This window comes from Natator depressus, chromosome 8, assembly GCF_965152275.1.
Source record: "Natator depressus isolate rNatDep1 chromosome 8, rNatDep2.hap1, whole genome shotgun sequence".
In the NCBI taxonomy this organism is placed as follows: domain Eukaryota; kingdom Metazoa; phylum Chordata; order Testudines; family Cheloniidae; genus Natator; species Natator depressus.
In genome coordinates, this window is record NC_134241.1 from 85,271,294 (window position 1) to 85,296,387 (window position 25,094).

General features: G+C 38.5%; 1 protein-coding gene across 1 annotated transcript in view; it reads left to right on the forward strand.

Moving 5' to 3' along the window:
• NEGR1 (neuronal growth regulator 1) overlaps nucleotides 1-25,094 on the forward strand; it is a 583,187-nt gene that overhangs the window by 436,185 nt on the left and 121,908 nt on the right. The window contains exons 5-6 of the mRNA XM_074961536.1: nucleotides 13,150-13,270; nucleotides 22,778-22,929. Of these exons, the coding sequence (XP_074817637.1) occupies nucleotides 13,150-13,270; nucleotides 22,778-22,929 (273 nt within the window). The remainder of the gene's footprint in view (nucleotides 1-13,149; nucleotides 13,271-22,777; nucleotides 22,930-25,094) is intronic.

The following is a 25,094-nucleotide window of genomic DNA, read 5'->3' on the forward strand; positions in this document are numbered from 1 at the left end:
TAATCATTTGAACTCCACCCAATCTCTGATTGTAGGTGTAGATTTCAATTCTCTTGTTAAAGCTTGCTGAGTACAGCACTGGTTCCCTGGTGAAGTTATTAAATCAGATTTTTAATAACTTCTATAATTGGACTGAAATAACCCAAATGTTTGGTCCTAGATTTGAGTTCGGAGAGCATTATAAACTATGTATTATTTCTTTCCTGCTTTCTGTTTTTATGCTGCAAAGTGCCAACAACAACAAAATGGTTTTGGAACATAGGTGAATTCTCTGTTTTAGTGTTCATAGATTATAAAGCCAGAAAGGACCACACTATGATCATAGTCTAACTTCCTGTATAACATAGGCCACAGGACCTAGCTGAATTGCTTCCTTTTTGAACTAGAACATATCTTTTAGAAAAACATACAATTGTGATTTTAAAATTGCCAGTGATGAAAAATCCACACAAACTTTAGTAAGTTGTTACAATGGTTAATTATCCTTACTGAAAAATGCGCACCTTTTTTCCAGTCTGAGTATGTCTAGCTTCAACTTCCAGCCATTGGTTCCTGTTTGCTAGACTGAAAAGCCTGTTATCAAATTCTTGTTCCCCATGTTAGGTTCTTATAGACTGTGATCAAGTCACTCCTTACCTTCTCGTTGTTTAGCTAAATAGATTGCGCTTCTTGAGTCTATCATTTTAAGGCATGTTTTCCGTTCTTTGAATCATTTTCATGGCTCTTCTCTGAACTATCTCCAATTTATTAAATCCTTCTTGAATTATGGACCAGAACTGGAAACAGTATTCCAGCAGCAGTTGTACCAGTACCAAATACAGAGGACATATAACCTCCTTACTCCTTCTCAAGATTCCCCTGTTTATACATATAAGGATTGCATTAGTTCTTTGGCTATAACAACATACTGGGAGCTCATGTTCAACTGATTATCCACCGTGACCCAAAAAGTCTTTTTTAGAGTCATCACTTCCAAGGATAGAGTTCCTCACCCTCTAAGTATGTCCTACATTCTTTATTTTTAGATGCATAACTTTATATTTGGCTGTATTAAAAATCATATTTTTTGCTTGTGCTCACTTTTCCAATCGATCCAGATTACGCTGTATCAGTGACCTGTCCTCTTCATTCTTTTTCCACGCTCCCAATCTTTGTGTCTCCTGCAAACTTTATCAGCGATGATTCTTATAAATGAACTGAAGAAAACATAAAATGTTTAATAGCATCAGAAAACTGATCCCTGCAGAACCCCACTAGAAATACACCTGCTCAATGGTGTGTCCCTATTTACAATTAGCCAGTTTTCAATCCACTTAACAATTGCTGTGTTAATTTTATATTGTTCTAGGTTTTTATTCAAAATGTTGTGTGGTACCATTTCAAATGCATTGCAGAAGTCTAAGTATTTTATATCACCACTATTATCTTTATCCAGTAAATTTGTAATCTCAAAAAATATTGAGATAGTTTGATGGGATCTATTTTTCATAAACCATTGGCATTAGTTATATTATTCTCCTTTAATTATTTATGAATCAAGTCCTGTATCAGCAGTTCCATTATTTTTCCAGAGATCAGCGTCAGCTGACAGGCCTATAATTACTCTGGTTGTCCTGTTTAACCTTTCTGTGTATTGGCACAACACTAGCTTTCTTCCAGTCTTCTGGAACTTCATCAGTGTTCCAAGACTTCTTGAAAATCAATATTAATGATTTTGCTCATGAATCACTTAACTGATTCTCTACATATTTTCTGCCTCAAATCTAACCTGCTAATTTTGAGGCCAGTGTGTCTTTCTTTCTTTCTTTCTTTCTTTCTTTCTTTCTTTTTGATAGTGTGGAGCAAAAAGTAGGCTTATAATAGAAACTCAGTTGTAACCTTACTCTGGAGCAACTAACACACTACTTCATAAGAAAGCAGAACAATGATACTTCTTTACGATGAGAGCAAGAAGTCTTTAAACCATGATTTGAGGATTTCAGACAGATGTTATGGGTGTACTACAGGAGTGGGTGGGTGAGGCTCTTTAGCCTGCAGTGTCCAGGAGGTTAAACTAGATGATCATAATGATCCCTTCAGGTCTTTAAGTCTATGAGTCTACAAACACCATTTTGGCCCATGCTACTTTAGCTTATGTTAAACACTTACTGTATCTGTGTGAGTAAGAAGATAACATCCATTTCTGGATTGTAAATTATTATTAAAATGTAATTCACCACATGCTGCATGGCACATATGTCAGTTCACAATGCACTGTACATAGTTGACTTGAAACACTTATCTGCTCACTACCTTTCTGAGTGTTATATTTGACAATATTGCTAATGTCTAAGGGCTTGTCTACATGGCAAGTTAGTGCACGCTGTTGATTTACACCACGTTAACTCCCGGTGTAGACAAGCCCTAAGTAGCATAGTTTCACTATCTAAATAGTTTAGCTTGATATTGTATTAACACCTAAACTAAAAACTGCTGGATTTAGATGTAAAATTGGCTTAAATGAAGGAAAATATGGGCAGGTATTCCAGCTTTCCCAAGTAGTTCTGCCAATTCACCTGTCCTGATGTGCAACATCCTGATTATTGCTGTCATCACCACCTCTGAACATTCCCTTGCTAATGAATACTCGTAATAATATTGCTCAGTGTTTCTGACTAACGGTGTGCAAAATATTCATACCAAATGTCAAACTAGAAAGTCACAGCTGTATCCTTTTCATAAGGAATTAAAAAATTTTTTTTTCAGAAAATAAGTTGTGATCTAATCCTTGTTTTGAACATTGGCCTATAAAGATGTAAGACAATACATTTAACCCACTCTGCTTCCTAGCATCCAAACAATTAGTTTTTTATCAGTTAAGTTCTGCAGCACTGAGAGAAAATAGAAACTGATTATCCAGAAAATCTTGTAAACAAGAGCCAAAAAAAGACTGCTGCACTCTGTATGTTTCAGTTAAATGGCACCATTATCACAATTCAGGTAGCGAAAGTCCGAAGTGTATCCCCACATTTTTGCTAATCATTTGTTCGAAGGGACTCCAGACTGTAGTAGTGGCCATGTTCCAAATCATAATGTTTTGTACATTGTCCAAGTTGTTTGAGGAAATTTGCAGAGCACCTGGCTGCATCCGCCTCATTATTATTACTAATCATGTTTATTACAGTAATGCCTAGGGGCCAACCAAGAATGAGGGCCTATTGAGCTAGGACCAGTACAAACACAGAATAGCACATAGTCCCTGTCCCAAAGTGTACATGAAAAAGCAATCTGGTTCTTAAAAGAAGAATTTTAATTAAAGAAAAAGTAAAAGAATCACCTCTGTAAAATCAGGATGGTAAATACCTTACAGGGTAATCAGATTCAAAACATAGAGAATCCCTCTCGGCAAAACCTTATATTACAAAAAGACACAAACACAAGAATATACATTCCATTCAGCACAGCTATTTTTACCAGCCATTAAACAAAAGAAAATCTAACGCATTTCTAGCTATATTGCTTACTAACTTTTTACAGGAGTTCTGAAGAGCATTCCTGATCTGTTCCCGGCACAAGCATCATACAGACAGACAGAACCTTTGTTCCCCCCTTCCAGCTTTGAAAGTATCTTGTCTCCTCATTGGTCATTTTGGTAAGGTGCCAGTGAGGTTATCTTAGCTTCTTAACCCTTTATAGGTGAAAGGGTTTTGCCTCTGGTCAGGAGGGATTTTATAGTTCTGTATACAGAAAGGTGGTTACCCTTCTCTTTGTATTTATGACAGAAGAGGTCTTGTGCCATCATTATGAAAGGTTTATATCACACACATTCAGAAAACATATCTAAAATGCAGTGGTTAGAAAGCAAATTCTGACCTGAGACGCACACACCTCCCATTGTATTAATGCCATTTTAAGCTGTTCAATTTCTTCCTGATAATCTACCTAATAAGTATTTGTAGCTGTTTAGCTTTCTGACTTCTGTGGTATTTGACTCTCTCAAATATTCACACACGGAAGATAAAACTTATTTTTCTTGGAACAAAAGAAAGGATTTCTTGGAAATTCTCAGGTCTTCAGTTTTATGTCCTTCCTTCTTTCTTTACTCAGGCAAACTGCTTTTGATTTTGCAGAGAGTTTGTCTGTTTAATGATTAAAGGACAGTTTCTCATGCTGATATGGAAATTAAAAAAGACTGTAAGTGCTACTCAGTATGAATTAGGGTTGCTGTTTCTGGCCCAATGCAAGAAATCAGGAGTTGAACCCTTTTAAGACTTAGTAAATCTTTACAAGAATACATTTATGAATTGCAAATATGCTGTGGTAACATGAACTAATTTTTTCTCTAATATTAATAATATAGATTAAGATGAATGTATTATATTTTGGCAAACACGACATTTTACAACTGATGAAAAAGCATTCATTTTTCCCTAAACAAATTGAAATATTTTGTAAAGATTTATAAATCTCCATAAAGAGACCAATTTTTACTGTGTCTGGCTGAGTATAGGTTATAAATGACATTTCTTACTGCTGTAAAGACCTTGGTGATTTTCATATTAAGACATCCCAAAGACTTGAAAACTGCTAATGTTTGACTTCCTGTTTCAATGAACTATAAAAAAACCTGGTCCCTTTTAAGAAAAATATGTTTATTTTGAAACATTGGAGAGCAATTTGCTTACCAAAAGAAAAAGTGAAAGAAACCAAAACTTAAATTTTAATGAAATCTGGCAAAGTAAAAGATACTTTTTTGATATTTACAATTAATTTCACAAAAATGTTTGTTTAATCAGACAGTGTGGCTAATCACACAGGTGAAATTGAAAGTTACTACCACTGAATGATAGTGTAAAAGTTAATAAATTCAGCTCATAATCATTATGCTCATGGTAGTTATAATAATTTACTGTCCATACCAAATTTTATAAGCATTGTAATTAAATATAAAATGCACATTAGAATTATAATGAGTAATTAGGGCAACATAACTAATATGCATAAAAGTCCCAGAGCTCATTAAAATGTTAAAAGACAAAACCTGTTCTAGCTAGAATTTTTGCATATTTTTTGTAGCTGTCTGAATGCCTATGTACCTTGTGCATTGTTCTTCCTGTTCTTTTATAAATTATGCATTAAAAAACATACTGAAAATCTTTGGTAGAGCAGATTCAGTATTACCTTATCCGGTTTCCAGTTGGAACATGAGATGCTGAATCTCATTTCTAATGATATCCCACCAGCATAAAGGCCTGGTTTATCAAAAATGGGATAGTGCACTTCAGATGCATGTAATCTGAGCAGGAACAAATTATGGAACAAAGAAATATCAACATAAATAGCAAAAATTTCATCTCCACTCTTTGTTTAATTTATTTGTTGTTTAAGCACAAGAGAAGACCGCAATGTGCAATGAACAGGCAGCATTACTGTAAGAAGAGACTTTCCTAGCCAAGTGAATTATGATCCATCCAATCATTTTACTAAAATGAAACCAAACAGGTCTGTGACAAATGCTTTTCAAAAAGGATTTTTTCTACTTTACTGTTCATTAAGGGATACACTCTGCCCGTGCTGCACATATCTAACTTTAAGTGTTGTAGGAGTTATACATACACACTAAGGAGACAATAGATCCATGAGCCTCTACTACTAAGCACTTGTGATGTTCATGCTCAATTGTGATTGTGATGTTGGGAGCCTTTGTGTAGCACAATGTGCAATCTGATTGTGCCCCAGCCCAGGTTCACACGTCATCCAAAGTAAGGTTTAGTGCTAGGTGTAGTTCTCCACACTGACTACTAGTAAATCTCAGGCCCTCTGCATGCCTGCCCCCTTCCTTGCAAGAGTGCATGGCAAAAAATGGGTAGGAAGTGAGTGGTGAATGGGAGACCATAGGGGTTTATGCAAGCACTAAACGACTAATTCTCATCACAAGCCTTAATTTGGCAACTAGGCAATAACTTCAAAGCCATACATCAGCACTGTCATTGATACAGGATCAGGGTCCTGTCCTGTTTGTCACTGTTATGCTTATTTGTACAATACCACATCTGTCTTGTGCAGTACAGGATAAGAGAGGCACATAGTCGAATTCTGCCTGCCTTCAACCTCATGCACTACCACTGTCAGTGATTAATTTTCAAGACGATTACACAGCAGGGGGTCAGTACGGAATTTGGCCTCACTACATGTGATCATAAAAATGGGCACGTCATTGCATTTTTCCCAAAATATGATATGCAGTTTTAAAACTGACTTCATTCTCAATTAGTGGAAGTTATTGAACTCTATTTCTACCAATAATATAATTATTCCTATAGAATATAATTGAAATAGCCAATGCAGCCTAAAAAAGTACACATTCCTCGAACCCTTCCTCAAAATAACTGACATCACCAGAATATGTGATGGTGTTGGTTACTGGAAAGTTTTGTCTCTTATTTAGCAAGACCTGCACAATTCATCATGCAATTGTAAAACTCATGGCAATAAAAACTTTACAGCACCCCTCATCCTTACTTACTCACTTCGTAAGTTCAGCCTACCGAGGGGCCAGTCCTATAAAACTGTCATTGATATATTTTTTGTTTTACTATTTGAATGCTTGATGCTGGTTGTACCAGCGAGTTCTGACTGTCTCCAGCTACCGCCTTCTAGTCAGGCAGCTATGTGTTGGGATTTCTCAAGGGTCAATCAGGGCTGAACAGTTTTACTGCTCTTATCCACTCTGCTTTAGTGATAAACTTAAAAGTTCATCAATAAGGCCCTAGGTTTTTGTTTGTTTGCTGGAAATTAATCATATATGTAAGTTTCTTTGAAATCCCATTCACTTATGTACAGAGTGAAAGCTGAACATGTATTTACATATTTTGCTGAGTAAGGATGTACCTGAATCATGACCTAAGGGAGGGAGGGTACGTCTGTAAGTTGAGTCACAAAAGCTATATGCTAGAACTGATGCATATACCAGTGATATAGAATCCCCTTTTTCTTCATATTGTTACTTCATCTAAATGTTAATCATATTCTTTTACAATATATATATTTTAGCAGGGAATAAACTAATTTCATTATTATAACACATGAGTGATTAAAAATTCTTGTGGAATATCACTATTATTTTTATTATTTTCATTTACTGAAAGGAAAGTATTAGCTATTCAGTTAGTGTTTTTTCTTGTCACAGAAGGAGTCAGAGCAACAGAATGTTTCAGGACAATGAGCAATGTCTAGGACTATCGACTTCTAAAAGCTCAGACTTTAATAAACTCAGAGAACTAGTAGCTAAGGTCCCATTGGAAGACAATCTAAGGGGAAAATGTGTTCAGGAGAGCTGGCAGTTTCTCAGAGGCAATATTAAAGGCACAACAGCAAACTATCCGGATGCAAACAAAAGATCAGAAGAATAACAAGAGATCAATATGGCTGCATCAGGAGCTCTTTAATGACCTGAAAATCAAAAAAAAAAAAAATCATGGACAAATTGCTAAGGATGAGTATAAAAGAATAGTACAGACATGTAAGGACAATATCAGAAAGGCTAAGGCACAAACTGAGTTTCACCTAGCAAGCAACGTAAAAGGCAATAAGAAGAGGTTCTATAAAGACAAAGAGAAAGACAAAGGAAAGTGTAGGCCCTCTAGGTAACAAAGAAGGAGAACTGATGGACAACATCAAGAAAGCTGAAATGTATAATGCTTATACCTAGGGAGGTGGTGGAATCTCCTTCCTTAGAAGTTTTTAAGGTCAGGCTTGACAAAGCCCTGGCTGGGATGATTTAGCTGGGGATTGGTCGTGCTTTGAGCAGGGGGTTGGACTAGATGACCTCCTGAGGTCCCTTCCAACCCTGATATTCTATGATTCTATGATTTTGCTTCCGTCTTCACTAAAAAGGGTAATTGTAACTAGATGTTTAACACAATTTATAATAATTGCACATATTGCAATAGGTTACCTGTCATTTGGGAGTGACCATTGGGATGTATTTATTTATTTTCAATTTCCTAACCTGTGGCTATAGAAAATTTCAGCAGTTAGTAAGGGAGGGAACACAGCAAAGTGTTACTGAGGGCAGCTGGACTTTCCTAACAGAGAGAGAAAGAGGGATCACTCTCTGAGAAAAGTTAATAGGCAGCAGGAAAAGTGCTTGAGAAGGAAAGTGAGTTAAACGAAAAAGATAGGAAATATTTCTCTAAAAATACTAGCAGGATTTTAACTCCTGGTTTTAACTTCTCAGCATGAGCCTGGTGGAACACCCCAGTTGCTAGAGGTTTTTTGTTTTTACTCTTGACCGAAGCGGTAGCAGCATAGAGTATGACCAAACCCCCTGCGATCACAAGCCACCCGGGCCACTTATGAATGCTGGTCTCTGAATGTGCCATTGAGATGTGTGAGAATCCTGTAAGGTGGTATCTTCAGAGAATCAGAATTATAAGAAAGGCATCCACAGTTGACTTAAATACAAACTGATTAAAAAGGAGAAATATGCAGAAGCAGTTGGTGGTGTTCAGCTGAGGAAGTAGATGTCTGCTTTTTGTGTAACTGAAGGAAGTTAGGTAAGGGGTGTAGGGGTAACAAACAGATATCGTATTTAAACTGTTTTCATTTGGTTGAGTACAACAGAAAAGAAGTTGGGAGTCTGTTTATTGTCATCAATCTGGAATTTGGTCTGGATTCTGACCCCAACTCCAGTCCTTTTACACTGCTGGGATGGCATATACGGTCCTTACAGGGTATGCAACAGGCCCAGGGGAAATCCCTCTGCACAGTAGCAGTTTCAGGCTTATGTAAGCACTATGCTGCCTCACCTTACATGCCTTGGCGTGGGGGTGGGAGTGGGTGAATCAGAGATAGGAGAGGTTATGCTCATAGTGTTTCGTGCTACGGCAATTCTAAGCTGCAGGACAACCCAGAGAAACCCAGATACAGCTTCCAAAAAATAGTCATCCTGAAAGCTGCTTTAACTTATGCCAGGAGCTATTTCAGTTTCCCTGGTAGCCCAGAATTGGGGCAGCACAAAGGTGGCATTTGCCCCCAGTCTCAGAGTGCACCTTCTGTGCTGCATCTCTCAGCAGAGACAGTACAGATTCTAGTCCCATGAGGGTTACTAGTTTTCACTACACATATTAGTATGCTTTTCTGTAAAAATGTGGTCCTGATTTTAAATCATGGTAATAGTGCATGTAAATTGAGAACGCCTTTTTATTGCACAGTTGAAAATCTTGTCGCTACCAATTAAAGAGAATGGACTGATTCATTCACGCTCTTGTTATCACGGGGAAGAGACAATTGGAGAGAGTGGTTATGGCTGCTGAAATTAAAGGAGAGAAAAGATCTTTTGGTGGCCTTCTGAAGCCAGTTCACAGTGTGCTATGTATTGGTATGGAAAATCATACATTCTGTTCAATCCCATCTAAAATTTTACTCTCCTGTGTGTTTTTATTAGACGCAGGGCTACATCCTTATATTTCTAGCATCCAGGTTTTCTCTTCCCAGACTCCAAATTAATATAAAATTGGATGAGCTCTCTCACATCTCTGGAATACTAATTAATAGTTAATATTTTAATAAATGGAAGCCCAGCGAGATTGTGTCCAAAGTCACGCAGGAAGTCAGTGACAGAGTCATTAACAGAACCCAGTCTTCCCAGTCCTGTACTTTAAACACACCATGCTGTCAAACTACAGTGTCTAACTGCCTTGAAGGTCCAAAGATCTGGGACAATATATGGGATTGTGAAACAGAGGCTCATTTCTGGTTCACTGCTTTATGTCAGTAGCTCCTCTCAGGCCTGACATGCTCACTATACTTCACACACTGTGTCATGATATTTATATAAAAGGTGACATGTAATATATGGTTTGAAATCTAATAACTCACTGATCATTAATATTCTTATGTGATATATGTAAATATATTTAAACCAGATATGTCGAGGGAGTGAGTAAATTGGTTTGCCCTAAACAAAGGAATGTGCTTTTGCTTCTCTGGTTAGCCCGGTCTTCAGGCAGAGACAATGAAGGCCCATTTACATTTTAGGTAAACAAAGCTGTCAAGCTAACAAGAGGCAGAGGAGACTGTTTCCAGCAGCAAAGAGAAACTTTATGGGGAGGGGGTCTGAACCTCAAGTGATATGCAATTGACTCAACCAATTGTATACCGTATAACTGTATTATCAAAGTTTTATCGAGTGAGATGTTGTATGATAGCCTATGATACACTGGTGATTAATATCTTTGTAAAATGTATGTATTAACACTATATGAGGAATTATGGATTGCATTGATATTAGGCTTTCCAGTATGTGTCCAAACTGAGGGAAAACAAGTGTTTCCCAGGGAGGAGGGAACGTCACAGGTGTTTACCTGTCTCCTATGTAAATTAAGCATGGTAAAATCAAAACAATGGAATCTCCATTTACATATAGAGGGATGAGAAGCCCCCAGGAAGGGGAAAAAAACAGCCTGAGGTCACCCTGCCACTTGAAATAAGCTCACTGAACTTTGGAACATATAAGCAGAGCCAGAAAGCCGTTTTAGCATCCATCACTAGAGCGATACAAGGGAACAGAGCTCTTGAAATCTGAGAAAGCTGGGTCCTTCACCCAAGGGGGGGGGAAACAGCAGTTGAAATCTCTGTATAGGTGAGAAACCTGCTTAGGAAAAGATATTTCACCTAGGAAGACAAGGGAAGCCAGCACCTTGTACTTCCGTAGAAGTTCCTGACTGAGGGAAAGTCAGCCATGGCTGGAAAGAAGATAGACTGGTGAGAGAAATGATCTTGACCAAAGCCTGTACCTTGCTAGATTAATGTTAGACTTTTAGATGCATGTTTTCACTTTTGTTTGCTTGTAATCCTTTCTAAAGTTACTCCTCTTACTTGGTATCACTTAAGCTATGTGCTATTAATACATTTGTTTTATTTTTACTATAAACCAACTCAGTGCTCTGTTTTAAAGGACGGGTGTATTTACCTCAGTTAAGTTAATACACTGTATTGTAAAAAGAAAAAAGAAAAGGAGTACTTGTGGCACCTTAGAGACTAACCAGTTTATTTGAGCATGAGCTTTCGTGAGCTACAGCTCACTTCATCGGATGCATAGCATATCGTGGAAACTGCAGAAGACATTATATACACACAGAGACCATGAAACAAAACTTCCTCCCACCCCACTGTCCTGCTGCTAACAGCTTATCTAAAGTGATCATCAAGTGATCATCAAGGAAGGCCATTTCCAGCACAAATCAAGGTTTTCTCACTCTTTCCCCCCCCACACACACACAGACACACATACAAACTCACTCTCCTGCTGGTAATAGCCCATCCCTCTTTGAAACCTCTCTTTATAATGCGCATGATAATCAAGGTGGGTCATTTCCAGCACTAATCCAGGTTTTCTCACCCCCCCCCACACACACACCCCCCCTCCAAAAACCACACACACAAACTCTCTTTAAAGGCACAATGAACCATATTATTTCTCTGACCTCATATTATTTCAATGTCCAGAGGGCTGGACATTGCAGAGCACATGGTTTGGGAGAAATGTAGGGCTGGGAGTGTGTTGGAGTCACCTTGGTGGTTGTAACCGAGGCTGGTGGAAGTCCGAGTAGGGCTGTAGACAGGCTACTGGGGTCAGAGCTGCTGAATCAGGGCTGTCTAGAACAAAAACACTCAAGGTGTGACCTGCATGCTACACTAGCTCGGAGCATCCCAGGCTGGAAGCTACAGCAGCAAAGCATTGGGTTACAGGACAGTGACACAACCCCTTGCAGGTCTCGATTGCACCCCCCCAAACCCTGTGACAGGGACTCAGTCCAATTGTCATTGAAGTCAATGGAGAGACAGACTCCCAGTGACTTCAGTAATAGCTGGATCATGCCCTTCACTGGCAATAATTCTTGCCAGGTAAAGTGTCCTTTTAAATATTTGTGAATATACTTAGGGGTAATTTCTGCATTAGTCACCGTATAGGCTATTTTAAGGGTCTACAGAAGTGGATACTGCATACGAATGCTTGTTTCCAAACATTTTATTTTAGTACATCATAATTCTACTTCATGTACTTTTAACAAGATTCACATATTTTTGTTTGTACTTAGTCATGTCCCTATTGGCACATAAAATAGCATTATGAAACTGACCAGCCTATGTAAAGACCTTCCTCATGAACCTTCTGTTTAATATAGATGTTCCTTTTTTTTGCAGTACTCGGCTTTCATAAAAGGTTATGGCCTCTTAAAATGACAAGCTTAAAGATGAGTGTTGTTATGAAAAAGAATGGAGGGAGGAGTCATTTCACCTATATATATATAACTAGTTTAAAGCAACATCTGGAAAATTGCTTGAAAAACATGAATGGAGTTTTATTTATAAGTTGTATGGGGTTTTTTTTCTGTTTTTAAATATAATTTATATGCATCATAAAATGCTATGAAAATATAAAAAAGTCTAAGAAGGCGGCAATTGCTTATCTGTTCATGTTTTCCCTTTGTTAAACTATTTCCTGTGCAATTTTGTGGTGTTTAAGGTTGGATTTTCCTGAAAAATTGAGAAATTGGCAATCACTTATCTAGATTAGATTAGATTAGGATGCAACATTTATGTGTATAGTGAATTATGGGAAAAATCAGACTTATTATATAGTTGTGAAAGTGAGTTCTACCTTTAATATGTACAGTCCACATTTTACACTCTTTTGGTTTAATCGTGAATTCCTTAGACGGGTGAAAATCTTAGCAGAGTCTGTGGGCATTGTGTCATCTTATGCATTTAGGGCCTGCCAGATGGGGTTTGTAGAAGTCCCTTAAGGATTATGTATGTTTGTAGGGTACATACTGTCTTTGGTAAGAAATTTAAATATTTTTGAATAATTCCTAGTGCAACATGCAGTGGGCACTTGTTTGTTACTAACACAGGATTATATGTTTGTTGCCTGATACACACAGCTAAATAAAAGCTGTATATTATATTCTACTTTCAGGGATAACTTCTTTCATATCCAATTTGAGAAATGTGGTTAACTGTGAGTAGTCCTGTCACAAAAATCAAATAGGAAAGTGTTGATCCATCAGACATGAAAGTGACTTCAAGCATCCTGTAGAAGAAATGAAAAAAAAATCTGTAGTGATTTTTCTTTTAAAATTTGCGCTTCAATTTTTTTTCCAGTTGCCCCCACAATTCAGGAACTTAAATCCAGTGGTGGGATGCTAGGAGGTAATGGACTGATAAGATGTGAAAGTGCAGGAGTTCCTGCTCCAGTCTTTGAGTGGTACAAAGGAGAGAGAAAGTAAGTAGCCTGCATGTATTTATTGTATATGTTATACACTGATACCAGTCTAATGCTGTTCTGCACATTATAAGCCTTGTGTTATAAAGAGAGGCATCAGTGGAATTTGGTGTAGTACTAATGTTCAGTTGATTTACAGTAGAAAAATTATAATGAAGAAACAGAATACTGACAGAGCTTAACTTCTAAGATTGGGTCCATTAATGTGTAAAGAAGCATTTAAAAGATGCAGTCAGTGTATCTTGTGGATAGCTTTGGTTATCATGGGCCTGATTTTAGATTGTGGGCCTAATATTTGATTCCCAATCCAGTCTCCAAAGTCTTTTCAGTTTTCCAGTGTACTTGTACTCACATGCAAACAGATCAGATGTTTCAGCACATCTGAGGAATACCTGATATATCTTAATGACACTGCATTGAACATTGGAGTGCTCCCTACTAAAGCCAATGCCTGGGTATCAGACATAGTGCAGGAGCCAAGTTGTGTGTGCAAATCAAAGTGACTGAAAGAAACAATCCCAGCAGCATGGGAGCCCTGAGAATCCCTCCCCCCTACTCAGAAGGTGAGAAGGAAGGCACTACTGGGACGAGACATCATCACAGCCTCTCTGGAGAATGAGGGATGAAAGCCTCCTCTCTCTCGCAGAAACCAAGTGAAACATTGGAAGAGCCCTCTCCCAGCATTAGGATGAGATAAGGAAAAGCCCAAAATTCCATACAGCAATGAGAAGGAAAAGATTATGCACCATTGTCAGATACTATGGTAATGGAGGCTATATAAGTGCCTAAGATGGATAGAAAAAAATCACAAAAAATGGGAAATTTTTACTATCATAACAGTATTTACAGACAACTTCCGTTTTGAAAAAAAGGCTGTTCAACCAAAAGACTGGGCAGGGGGGGAAACAAGTTCTGCCATTTGTGGTCTGAGAAAAAGATCCTCAACTTGTGTGAATTGCCATCACTCCGCTGAAGTCGGTGGGGCTAGGATGCTCTATGCTAGATGAGAATCTGGTCCAGGGTTTATTTTCTCTCGTCTTGCACGCTGAAAATCAAAGTGTTTTTCATGTTTGTTTTTAGTCAGTTTCATTTTTAGATCCTTAATGCTACCTAGTTTGAGTATCCCTCTCCTCCAGGACATCTTTATTTATTTAAAAACAACTGCTTTCATTGAGATATTTTTAATGTGAAAACTGTTTTACAGCTCTTAAGTTTATATAAAAGTTTATTTTTACGAAATTTAAATATTGGGGCAAATTTAAGTGGTCAGTGTCTGTTTAAGGCATATGCCCAAGGGGACAAAGTGAATGTTTACCTTAGCTTTTGGAATTTCCGGACTGTTAAGCGCTTGCTTTCTTAACATTAGCTTCCCATTCATGGTAGGATTTAACACAGAATATTAATGGGCATTCTTCATCAAAAACAATTAGTCAGAACATTTCTGACTGGCCAGCTGCTCTTCTTTAGATTTGTTCCCCTATAGTAGTATTACCTGCTTCCTTTGCTCCACAACTTCACAGAATGGTCATGAATACTATATTCAGATGAGTTGCAAAGTGTTTTTTCAATGTGGTGCAACTGAGAATTAGCACTAACAGTAGCAGAAGATTATCTTCTTTTGAGGGAACCCCATAAATCCTGCTCCCAAAGGTCCACACTTTGTCTCTCCCCATTTATTATACCAAAAAACTACCGTTAAGTACGAGAAGGTATTTTGTTTTTTTTACAAGCAATGTTGCTGTACTGCTTGCATACTTCATAGAGTCTGGACTCAACTGGAGACTCCTGATTTGATGTCAGTAATATCCATTAAATTCATGGATCTGACTGATTCCCTTATTTTTATGTATGAACTCAAGTTTCATGAGAGCAGTAAGACACAACAGGCAATGCATTTCAGGACAATAAAGTCATTGCCATCTGCCTTTTGCTTCAGTTATTATATCACCTAAGGCTTATTTTAATCACCCAGAAATGCACTACTCTATTGTCTCTTATTGCTTAAGTATTTTTAGTACATGCTTATGTTAAGTCTAATGGTAAATAGTATTTTTGTTAAAATGTTGTTTATAGACACACTGCAGATACTGAACATTTGCAAAGATTCTAGTATTTCTGAACATTGCAGAACCTTCCCATTTTCAAGAAAGTCACTTTTTTTTTCTCATACATTGCTGTGTTTCCCAATAATACCCCTGCAAGTGTCATCTCTGGAAGATGAAAAATCTATACAGTACTATGCTGGTAAAGCCAATTCTCTACTCGTAACGCACAACTGAGAAATGTCAATTTTCAAAGGCAGTTCAGGAAAAGACTATGCAGAGCGGTGAGCAGATTATTTATAGGCGTGGTTGAAGTCACTTGCCGGAAATGTTAGGGGCCAATTCAGTTCCTTCTGAAGTCAATGGAAACACTTCCATTCCCTATAATCAGAACTGGATTGGACCCTAAATTTAGTGCTGAGTGAATTTAAAAACAAAATTGAGTGTTGAGTGAGTTTGAAAAAGACCCAAGAATATCTGTATCTGAAATAACTGGCTGTTGAATTTACAAACTGTTTCATTTACTTGGATCTAAACACAATAAAAAGTTGCCTTTCAAGGCACTAGGCACCCTGGCATCCATTCAAAATACAGTCCATAAAATAAGGGCGGAGGGGAACAGTCACAAACCCCCGCGGCATAAAACAACTAGTCGGGAAAAATTAAAAAGTTGCAAAACAAATTGTCAATAAGTCCCTATCAATAAGGTCCTCTCAAACCCCAACCCATCCACCCTTTACACACGTCTTTTTCAGAAAGATGCTTCATGCTCTGAAGGTCAACAAATTCAAGCTAGTTTGGATCAAGGTGAGGAGCAAATCCCAGTATAAAAAAACCTTCACACAAAACATTTCATGGGAAGTTCCATCTTCTGTAGGCTAAGGGATCTCCTCTTCACTAGGAGGGTGGTGAAGCACTGGAATGCGTTACTTAGGGAGGTGGTGGAATCTCCTTTCTTTGTGGTTTTTAAGGTCAGGCTTGACAAATCCCTAGCTGGGATGATTTAGTTGGAGATTGGCCCTGCTTTGAGCAGGGGGTGGGACTAGATGACCTCCTGAGGTCCCTTCCAACCCTGATATTCTATGATCTCCAGTTCAAGCACCATATTAATCTCAGCTGTAACATGTGGGACAAGAAGAAAAGTCATCTCTCAGTTAGTCAGGTCTTAGACCATTTAGAGCTTCATCTGTCAATACCAATACCTTAAACTCCACCTGGAAGCCAGTAGTCAGCCGCTGCAGATCTCAGAGCACTGATGAATGTGTGTACCATAAAATATGAGATTCCATTTAATATACAGGACAACACATTCTGCAGTAACATTCAACTCATGAATTAATTTAATTGGGCTGGAACCGCCTGGAGAATACAGCTGGATGAAATTTTTCAGACAAAACTTTTTTTTTTTTTTTTTAAGAAAAATGCAGATTGTGGCCAGTTGAAATATTTTGCAAATTTGTTGCGAATTTGCTAATTGTTTCAGTTGGGGGAAAAAACAAAAAAAGGTGAAAATGTTTTGTCTCAACATCTTCTAAATGAAATGTTTAGACTTAGATTCAGAACAATTTTGAATTTTTACTTCAATTTTACAAATTTTACTTCAACTTTATTTAATTTTTGTAAGTTAAAAAATTGATAATGAAATTTAGTGTTTTAGGTTGAACAAAATGTTTCATTTCGCCAGAAACAATATTTATTTTACTTTTTCAATTTACCAAAAAATTCAATTTTTTTCATTTCAGGTTGACCCATATCAAAATATTTTTCTGATTTTTCATTTTGGCCACCTAACTGAAAAATCAGCTATTCACACAGCTCTATTTGATAACGAGTTTTTCATGAGATTTCCTGTATTTGTACTTTAAACCCTGTCTAAAAACCCGGATGACAAAATTGGATAAAAATAGAGATTCAAGGGATTTGTGGAGGATTTATCACTATATTTCAAAATCTCAAAATAAGGATTGGTTTGAGCTGCGCTCTGGAACAGGACAAAGATTTTTTGGCAGGAGAGGTGGAGTGGGATTTTATTTTATCCTACCAATCCACACTGACACATTTTTCACTTTGCCTACAGTACACGGTTAAACCTTTATGAGGGAGGCAGCCCAAAGGTCTTTAATCTAAAAATATTAATTCCATTAAAATTGATAAAGAAAATAAAACATACATTTCAAATAACCTAATAAAGACTAAAATCATTATAATGGTCTAATAGATTATAGTAACATTAATTGATTCAAATTTGAGACTAAAGATAAATACTCCTTGGGGCTAATACTGATGCATGATCTTCTGTAGTCTGTTTCTAGGTATAATACCTGGAATAAAAGTGAGATCTTATTATACTGGAAGGCCTCAAGTGCAATATAGCAAGGTGAACGAAAAGATGATGTACTGCATTCTCTTAAAGTGCAGTTGCTCTCTGAAAAGTGACTTGGTAAAAATGGCTAGAGTTATTTTATTGACTAAGATACCTTGTTGTAAGCAAAAATGACAATGAACAGGTCTTGCAAACACCACACAACACTGAGGAGTGAGGATCCTAAAAACAAAGGCAGCAGAATATAAACTTTCATTTCCATGGGAGGTTTCAGAGTAGCAGCCGTGTTAGTCTGTATTCGCAAAAAGAAAAGGAGTACTTGTGGCACTTTAGAGACTAACCAATTTATTTGAGCATAAGCTGTCGTGAGCTACAGCTCACTTCATTGGATGTATTCCACTGAATGCATCCGATGAAGTGAGCTGTAGCTCACAAAAGCTTATGCTCAAATTGGTTAGTCTCTAAGGTGCCACAAGTACTCCTTTTCTATTTCCATGGGAGGCCCTGTGATATAGTAGAGTCCTGGACTGGACCCAGGAGACATGAGTTCTGTTCCTACCTGGCTCTACCTCTGGCCTGCTGGATGACCTTGTGCAAGTCACTTTGACCTCTCTGTGCATCAATTTCTCCATCTTTAAAGTGGATATAATGATAATGACCTTTCCTTGTAAAGCCCTTTAAAAATGAAAAGTGTTATATAAAAGCTAGGTAGTATTATTATTATTTATTTAAAAATAAATGTTTCTAGCCTTATAGTCGCAAAGAAAGCCTTCTAAATTTGCACCATGTTAACCAGTACAGTGCTGTTTTCCTGGTCTGCAGACAGACAGCTTCTGTGCCTTTATTGCTGCTCAAAGCTTTCTCAAACAGTGGCCGAGGGATCAATTTTAGTGTTGCTGTTCAGAAATCTGGAGAAAAGTAGTGAAACTGTCCCTGTCAGTTGCATGTGCTGCTGCTTGAGAAAGTTATGAACCACCGGCAGATACAAGCACTGGAGTTATTCGTTGAAGAGAATGACATGAAAAGGAGGATGAGGGTAGAGTAGGAGGAGACTCTTGAGTGGGAGGATTGTGGCGATAGAGATAGAAAGCTCATGTTCCATTCCAGCAGCTTAAGGGGAATGAAACTTCATATTCCTCCAGCTCCTTTACTTGCTGGATACAAATGATGTAGACCCCAACGGAGCCTAGAGGCAGCACTCTGGTAGGAATCCCAGGTCTCCATCCCTTTCCCAGGAACAGGAGAGCTGGGCTTATAGTCAGCTGGGTATCATCCTAAAATAAATTCACTCTCTCATACAGAAGTTATGGGCTTGATACAGAAATTATTGGTGAAATTCCATGTCCCACCCTAAATGGCTCGCAGGGCCTAAAGGGGCACACTCTGCCTCCATTCCCCAATAGCAAGAGCAGCTAGTTCCCGCTTCACATCCAAGGGACTGGTACAGTGGGATGAAACGTGAAAGAGGAACTTGGGAGCACAGAGGAGCATCGAAGGGTAAACAGAGTTAAGAGGTACAGATAGGGGAAAACCACCCTTAGAGGACACGGGAACTGAGGGCAGCTGTGATAGCTGAGGGAGCTGTGATAGACGGAGAGGAATTTGGAGGTGGGAATAGCCTGGAGGATGGGTTTGGAGGTCACAGAAATTCAGGGGGGTGGGGAAATGACAGGGACAGGGGAGTTCTGGGGCACAGAAGCTGGAGAAACAGCTGGGAAAAGAGGCTAATAGAAACTAGGTGCGATAGGGAAGCTGAAGGTGGCAGAGGCTGAACACACAGAAATGGGACCCGGTGGACCAAACTGGAGGAAACACAGAGAGGGAGATGAGGAGAACAATGGGAGGCAAGACATTAGAAAGGATGATGGAGCAATAGAGATGAGGAGGAGTAGGAGGAAGCAGAGGTAGGAGCAGGGATGAAGAGTTGATGTGGGACGAAGCGTAAGGAGGATGAGTGAAAGCTGGGGTGGTAGAAACCCAGGAGGACAAAGAGAAAGAGCCGGGGCATTGCAAATGCTGTGAGCATGGAGAGTAAAGCTAGGAAGCATGAAGGTGGAGGCAGGCAAAGACCAGCATCTACAAGGGCTAGTGGCATGAGGGAGAGAACATGGTGGAAGCAGATAAGAGGGAAGGATGAGAAAGGGAGGAGATATTGAGAGATGGAATGAAGAATGAGGGAGTACAAAGTAAGAGGGATTTTGTGGGGAAGGAGAACAGAATAAAGGGAAAGTTTTGACTGTCTTAATAGGTAGATTAAAAGCTGTAACCAAAATATGCTGCTGGCAAAGCCTGGGAAGCACAAAAGTAATGTGGCCAGAAATCTGGAGAGCTTGAGAGAGGTCAAAGCAGCTCGCATCACCAAAGTCAGTACTTGTAATGCAGGTGGGCTTTGTGTGATAGAAAAGAACTTGTACTGCTTGGAACCTCATAAAGGTAGAGCCTCATGGCTCTGTGTTGGAGGATCTTTCTCTCCTCTGACCCAAACTTTGTGGACCAAAGACTTTCTCTTGTTTGACTTTTTTTTTTGGGTTTTTTTTTGGGGGGGGGGGAAGAGGGGTGTTCAATATTGTCTTCACATCCTTCTGTTGTAGCTGCCATGATCACTGGCATCTGTTGGGTTTATATGAAAGCATAAAAGACTTTAACACTTACATTTGGCAGGTCTGACCACTGGAATGGGCAATGTAAAACCCAATGGAAGGCCCTTCCCACAAAGCTTTCTATTAGCTTCTTTGCTGCTGATCATTAGAGCAGTGAAAATGGTCTTTGCAGCACCAAAGTACTATTTAGTATGTCTTTCAAAATTTCAGTGCTAGATATATGATGCAATGCTGCATGTAAGTTTGGTATTATGTACATGGTACGCTGTTCAACAGCTAAGTGGTAAGTTTTTGAGGAGCCAGAACTGCAAAGCAGGAGCTTCACAGTTTTTCTGTGGGTGGTGGAGGAAAAGAAAGTTATTTCAGAAGGCAAATAGCCGTTTACAGTAATATGCACTTTTAAAATGAAGGGCCACTTTTTTGCCTTTCGCAAGTCTGGAGGAAAACATGGATTTTCTTACTATTCTTCTTACCCACCAAACCAAATTTTCAATCCTCTGTTTTTTCTTCCAGTAAGTTATCTTAGTTTGTTCCTGAAATTGAAGTGTCCACTGGGTAGTACATAGCCACTGAAATTTGATATATTCTTTTTCAGTGTATGGTTTAGCCAATACACTCAGCCAACACGTATAAAAACAATACAGAACTCTTAGTGTGTTGACTTACACTGAGAATATAAAGTACACACTGCAATGAAAATCTAATTTATATGCAGGAAAGTATAGTGATTAAATGAAAACTAGAAGCGTTAATGAAATGCAGTAAAATATTCAATAATCAATGTGCAGATGTACTATTAATAATGATAATTTGCATTTTGAGGCAGAATATTAAAAGATTGCATCCCTCTCCTGGATTTATGATTCTCTGCTTCCATATATCAAAATTAAAGAGTAACATGTTTATATAAGCCAAAATTCTGCTCTTAATATGAAATATAAGCAATTCTCTGAGTAATCAAGCATAGCTGGTTATTTCCATCATGTAATCTAACTATATTTCTCTTGTGTCTGACTTGGTACGATGCAGCTTGTGCATTCTTCCCTACCATGACAAATTATAAAGACTTAGATTTTCCTCTCAGCTCAGGTAAAGTCCCATGGCTGCCCCTCTACCCCAGATTTTTCTGAGCCATTTAAAAAACCTTGATATTAAATCAGATTTGCTATCTCTTTTAGATATTTATAAGATGCTTATCACTACAGTGCCTGCTTTTTACATAGGATGAATTAGGTATCCCTTATCTTTGGTGAATCTAGACAGTGAGAGGGCTTAAAAATTGATGTTCATTTGCCTGGACACACTGTTACCCTTCTAACTTGGTCAATATCCCTTTCTCCAGTGTGGTAGCCATGGTTGTGGAATGACCATAAATCCAAGTAGTTGCTCCCCTAGACAACTGGTTTTTGTTTAGAGAAACAACTACACAACCAATGAGGGGATCTTGAAAAAGTTCAATGCAAAAGCTTTCCTGTAAAGCAAAGAGAGATGCAGAGTAATTTTAGGAATAATACTGTTTCCTTTTCCTAATAAAGTCCCTTGTTTGGTGTTAGGAGTAAGTAACACTTTCTGCGCTTCTTTACCATTTTTGCATGACAGGGACTAGATGGAAGCGTGGGACTCTCCAGCAAAGCCAAAACAAAAAAATGCGGGAGAAGTACGCCTTATTTTGAGCCTTATTTTGTGCCAAATATCCTGGGTCTTATATCGGCTCCTTATAGGGGGCATTTTGCCCTTCATCTCAGGAGCTGGAAACTTCCTCAAACCAGGCGAATCCTCACCTGGAAAGATGCAAACTGCTTTCTGTTTTCTTTGCAGGACAAAGGAAAGTAGAGCAGTGCTCAGCACTTCAAAGTTGTTGCTCAGACTGGAGGACCCCTCTCCCTAGGCTTCAGAGCCAAATCTCCAACTTGAGCCACGTCTATGCATCTTATTGTAGTGTGGTAGCGTGAGTCCTGCAAGCCAAGGCCATCAACCTGATCTGGGAAGCTCGCTTCCACAAGCTGTGTAGATGTCAGTGTGACCACACTATGATAATTGGATGACTTTGCTTTATACTTTGTTAGCACTAATGGCTCAATTTTCAGACTTGGCGCTTAAACTTATCACAACACTACTTTACTTGGACACTCAGCTATATGTTTTACACAGTTATGTGCCAATTTGAATATCCAAGTACAGGATTTCAACTTCCTATTAAGGTGCCAAGATTTAAAATCTGGGCTTTCTATCTTACTATTGTAATACTATATGCTCAGTGATATAGGGTAGTGATAGTTAGATGAAAGTGAACATTACATTGAATTATTGTCCTTAGACTATAGAACAAATTGGCAGGAAATTGTACCAATGTAATACTATCCAGTTATTGCTTTGCCAGTGCTCCCCAGCCCCTCTGCCATTGTGTTAGCTTTATACCACTGGATAATTCCCCACTGTTAGCTACTGTGGTTGCAGTCAGGCATCATAAGCAAATAAAGAAAATGCAAACATGATTGATTGAGGCATGTGGTTTACAGAAGATTTTCCTTTTGCCTTCTAGACTGATCAATGGGAAACATGGAATTACTATTAAAAACTATAGTACAAGATCACTTCTCACTGTCACCAATGTAACAGAGGAGCATTTCGGCAACTACACATGTGTCGCTGCCAACAAGCTGGGGGTGACCAATGCCAGCCTTCCTCTCAACCGTAAGTAACATGAATGTATGGCAAAATGTTCATAATTGTTTTTCTACAATGGATGGAAAAGCATAAGAATTCAGCATGATTGTTTGGGGGTTTTTTCACAGGGAGTGTGAATACCATAGCATACATTCCTTAATAACTGCAAATACACAAATCTAACTACTCACTTCCTGAAAATAATACATTGAACTTTAGAAAGATCCTTATTTGGGGGATGGAGAGAAGCTTTAAGTGAATCCAAAAGTACCACATCTTTGGTGGTGGGGGATTGCTACTACACATGATGCTGAGTTTGGTTTCTGTCTCTTTTTCACTATTCTGATGGAGTTGTAACTAGAATCTGTTGTTTCTGATGCTCTCTCCTTGAGATGTCCAAGAAAGATTCAAAACTTTACATACTGGAGATACAAAAATCCAAGGTCTTATTGCAAGCATGAAATTAGCATGACTGAATAATGCATGCCTAAGATTTTACTGTAAACAAAACAAGAAAACCTTCCAGTCTGTTCGAGGAAGTAATACCTGAACATGCACAAACCAGGGATTACACTCATGGAGGTTAACTCTCTCATAACTCTACCCTACAGATTTTATTCTGACACATTTTTCCCAATCTACAGACCAATTCTCATAAATCCCTCAGAAAACCTGTCTGAATTTAAGATTGAATCTTTCTGAAAAGCCAAGAGTGGTTGTGATGGACAAAGCAAAGTAGCTTGGTGATTAACACCCAATTTGTTTTGCATAGAATGAGTCTCAGATATCCTATTTCAATTATCTTCTACTTTTAGAGTTAAGGCATTTATCTCTGGTTGCAGTACTTCTGTAGTTGATCTGATAATCGTGACATCTGTGATAGTGATATCTGGAGATATGTATTGTCTATCAGGTGAATTATGTGTGTTAATTTACAGTATTTTAATATAACAGATTTAATGGTGAAAAAGGAATTCAGGAAATGTGAACTATTTGCAAAATTTGGTACATTTTTTATTTTTAAAGAAACTGTGAGTCCAGTGGTTCAGTGGAAATAAATGCTTAAATCCTGAGACTCCTAACTTATAACCTTGAAGTTTCTTAATAGTCCAGTTATTTCCTATCTCTTCCAGGGCTTATATTCAGCTGGAGCCATTCAGAGCAGAGCTCTGGTAAATATTTCCAAACCCGCGGGATCCCCAGTGCCTCCTGCTGGGTAGAAGCCCCAGCTCCCTGACCCCAGGGCTAAAGCCCCAAGACTAGGCAACTCCCCAGGTCTAAAGCCATAAGACCTCCCAGCCTACAGCTGAAGCCTGGAGCCCTGAATGGGCGTGCGGGCGGCACAGGGGCTCCAGGAAATAATCCCTTGAGAATTTAAGCCCTGATATCTTACTTGTATTATTTAAAGCAGACAAAAAGAGTCTGAATCATCATAGAGTAGTAGGAAGCCTATTTATATTGCTTCAACAGGGAGAATGTATTTAATGTTTGAGATGTCATTACCCAAATGAGAAAATGGTTACAAATGTTTTTAACCTAAAATACAAGACATAGCACAATACAATACAAGACCCCATCCTCCCAAAACAACATTCCACATGAGAGTTTAGAGTAAATGTAAGTAGTAGAGCTTCCCCTAAATTTCCAAACAAATTGGATAAAATGTGGCATACTTTTATTGAAACGAACATACCTGAATTTAGGGGGAAAGCTCATTTACCTGTATAGCTGTTGTCATTGTGTCTATTAAAGACATATGGCTGAATCCTAACGTGTTTAATCTCTGCTCAGCACAAGTGAGTAGCAAAGATGACTAGAGGCCACCTTTACACACCCAGCTCACTTTCTGGTGAAATTTAGCCTTTGAGTTACTCTAAGTTGCATTGGCTGTTACTAGCAAAAGGGTTGTCCTGCGGGCCAAGGATTACTAGTGTACAGACGCACTCTGGCTATGTTCCTTAAGCCTGGGTTGGTGGGAAGAGGGTGTTGTAAAGCCAACAACAACAGCTCTGTGCCACATGGGGATGTCCACCACATCAAGGAATCTCCAGCTGTTAAACCATCTTTCCACCTGATTAGCACTGCTGGAGCAGCACAAACAAAAGAAGAATCTGGCAAAGATCAGGTCCATAGTGCATTCCATACTGTTTGGATGTATTCAAAATTTGTACGGGGTCAGAATTTGGGCAGGT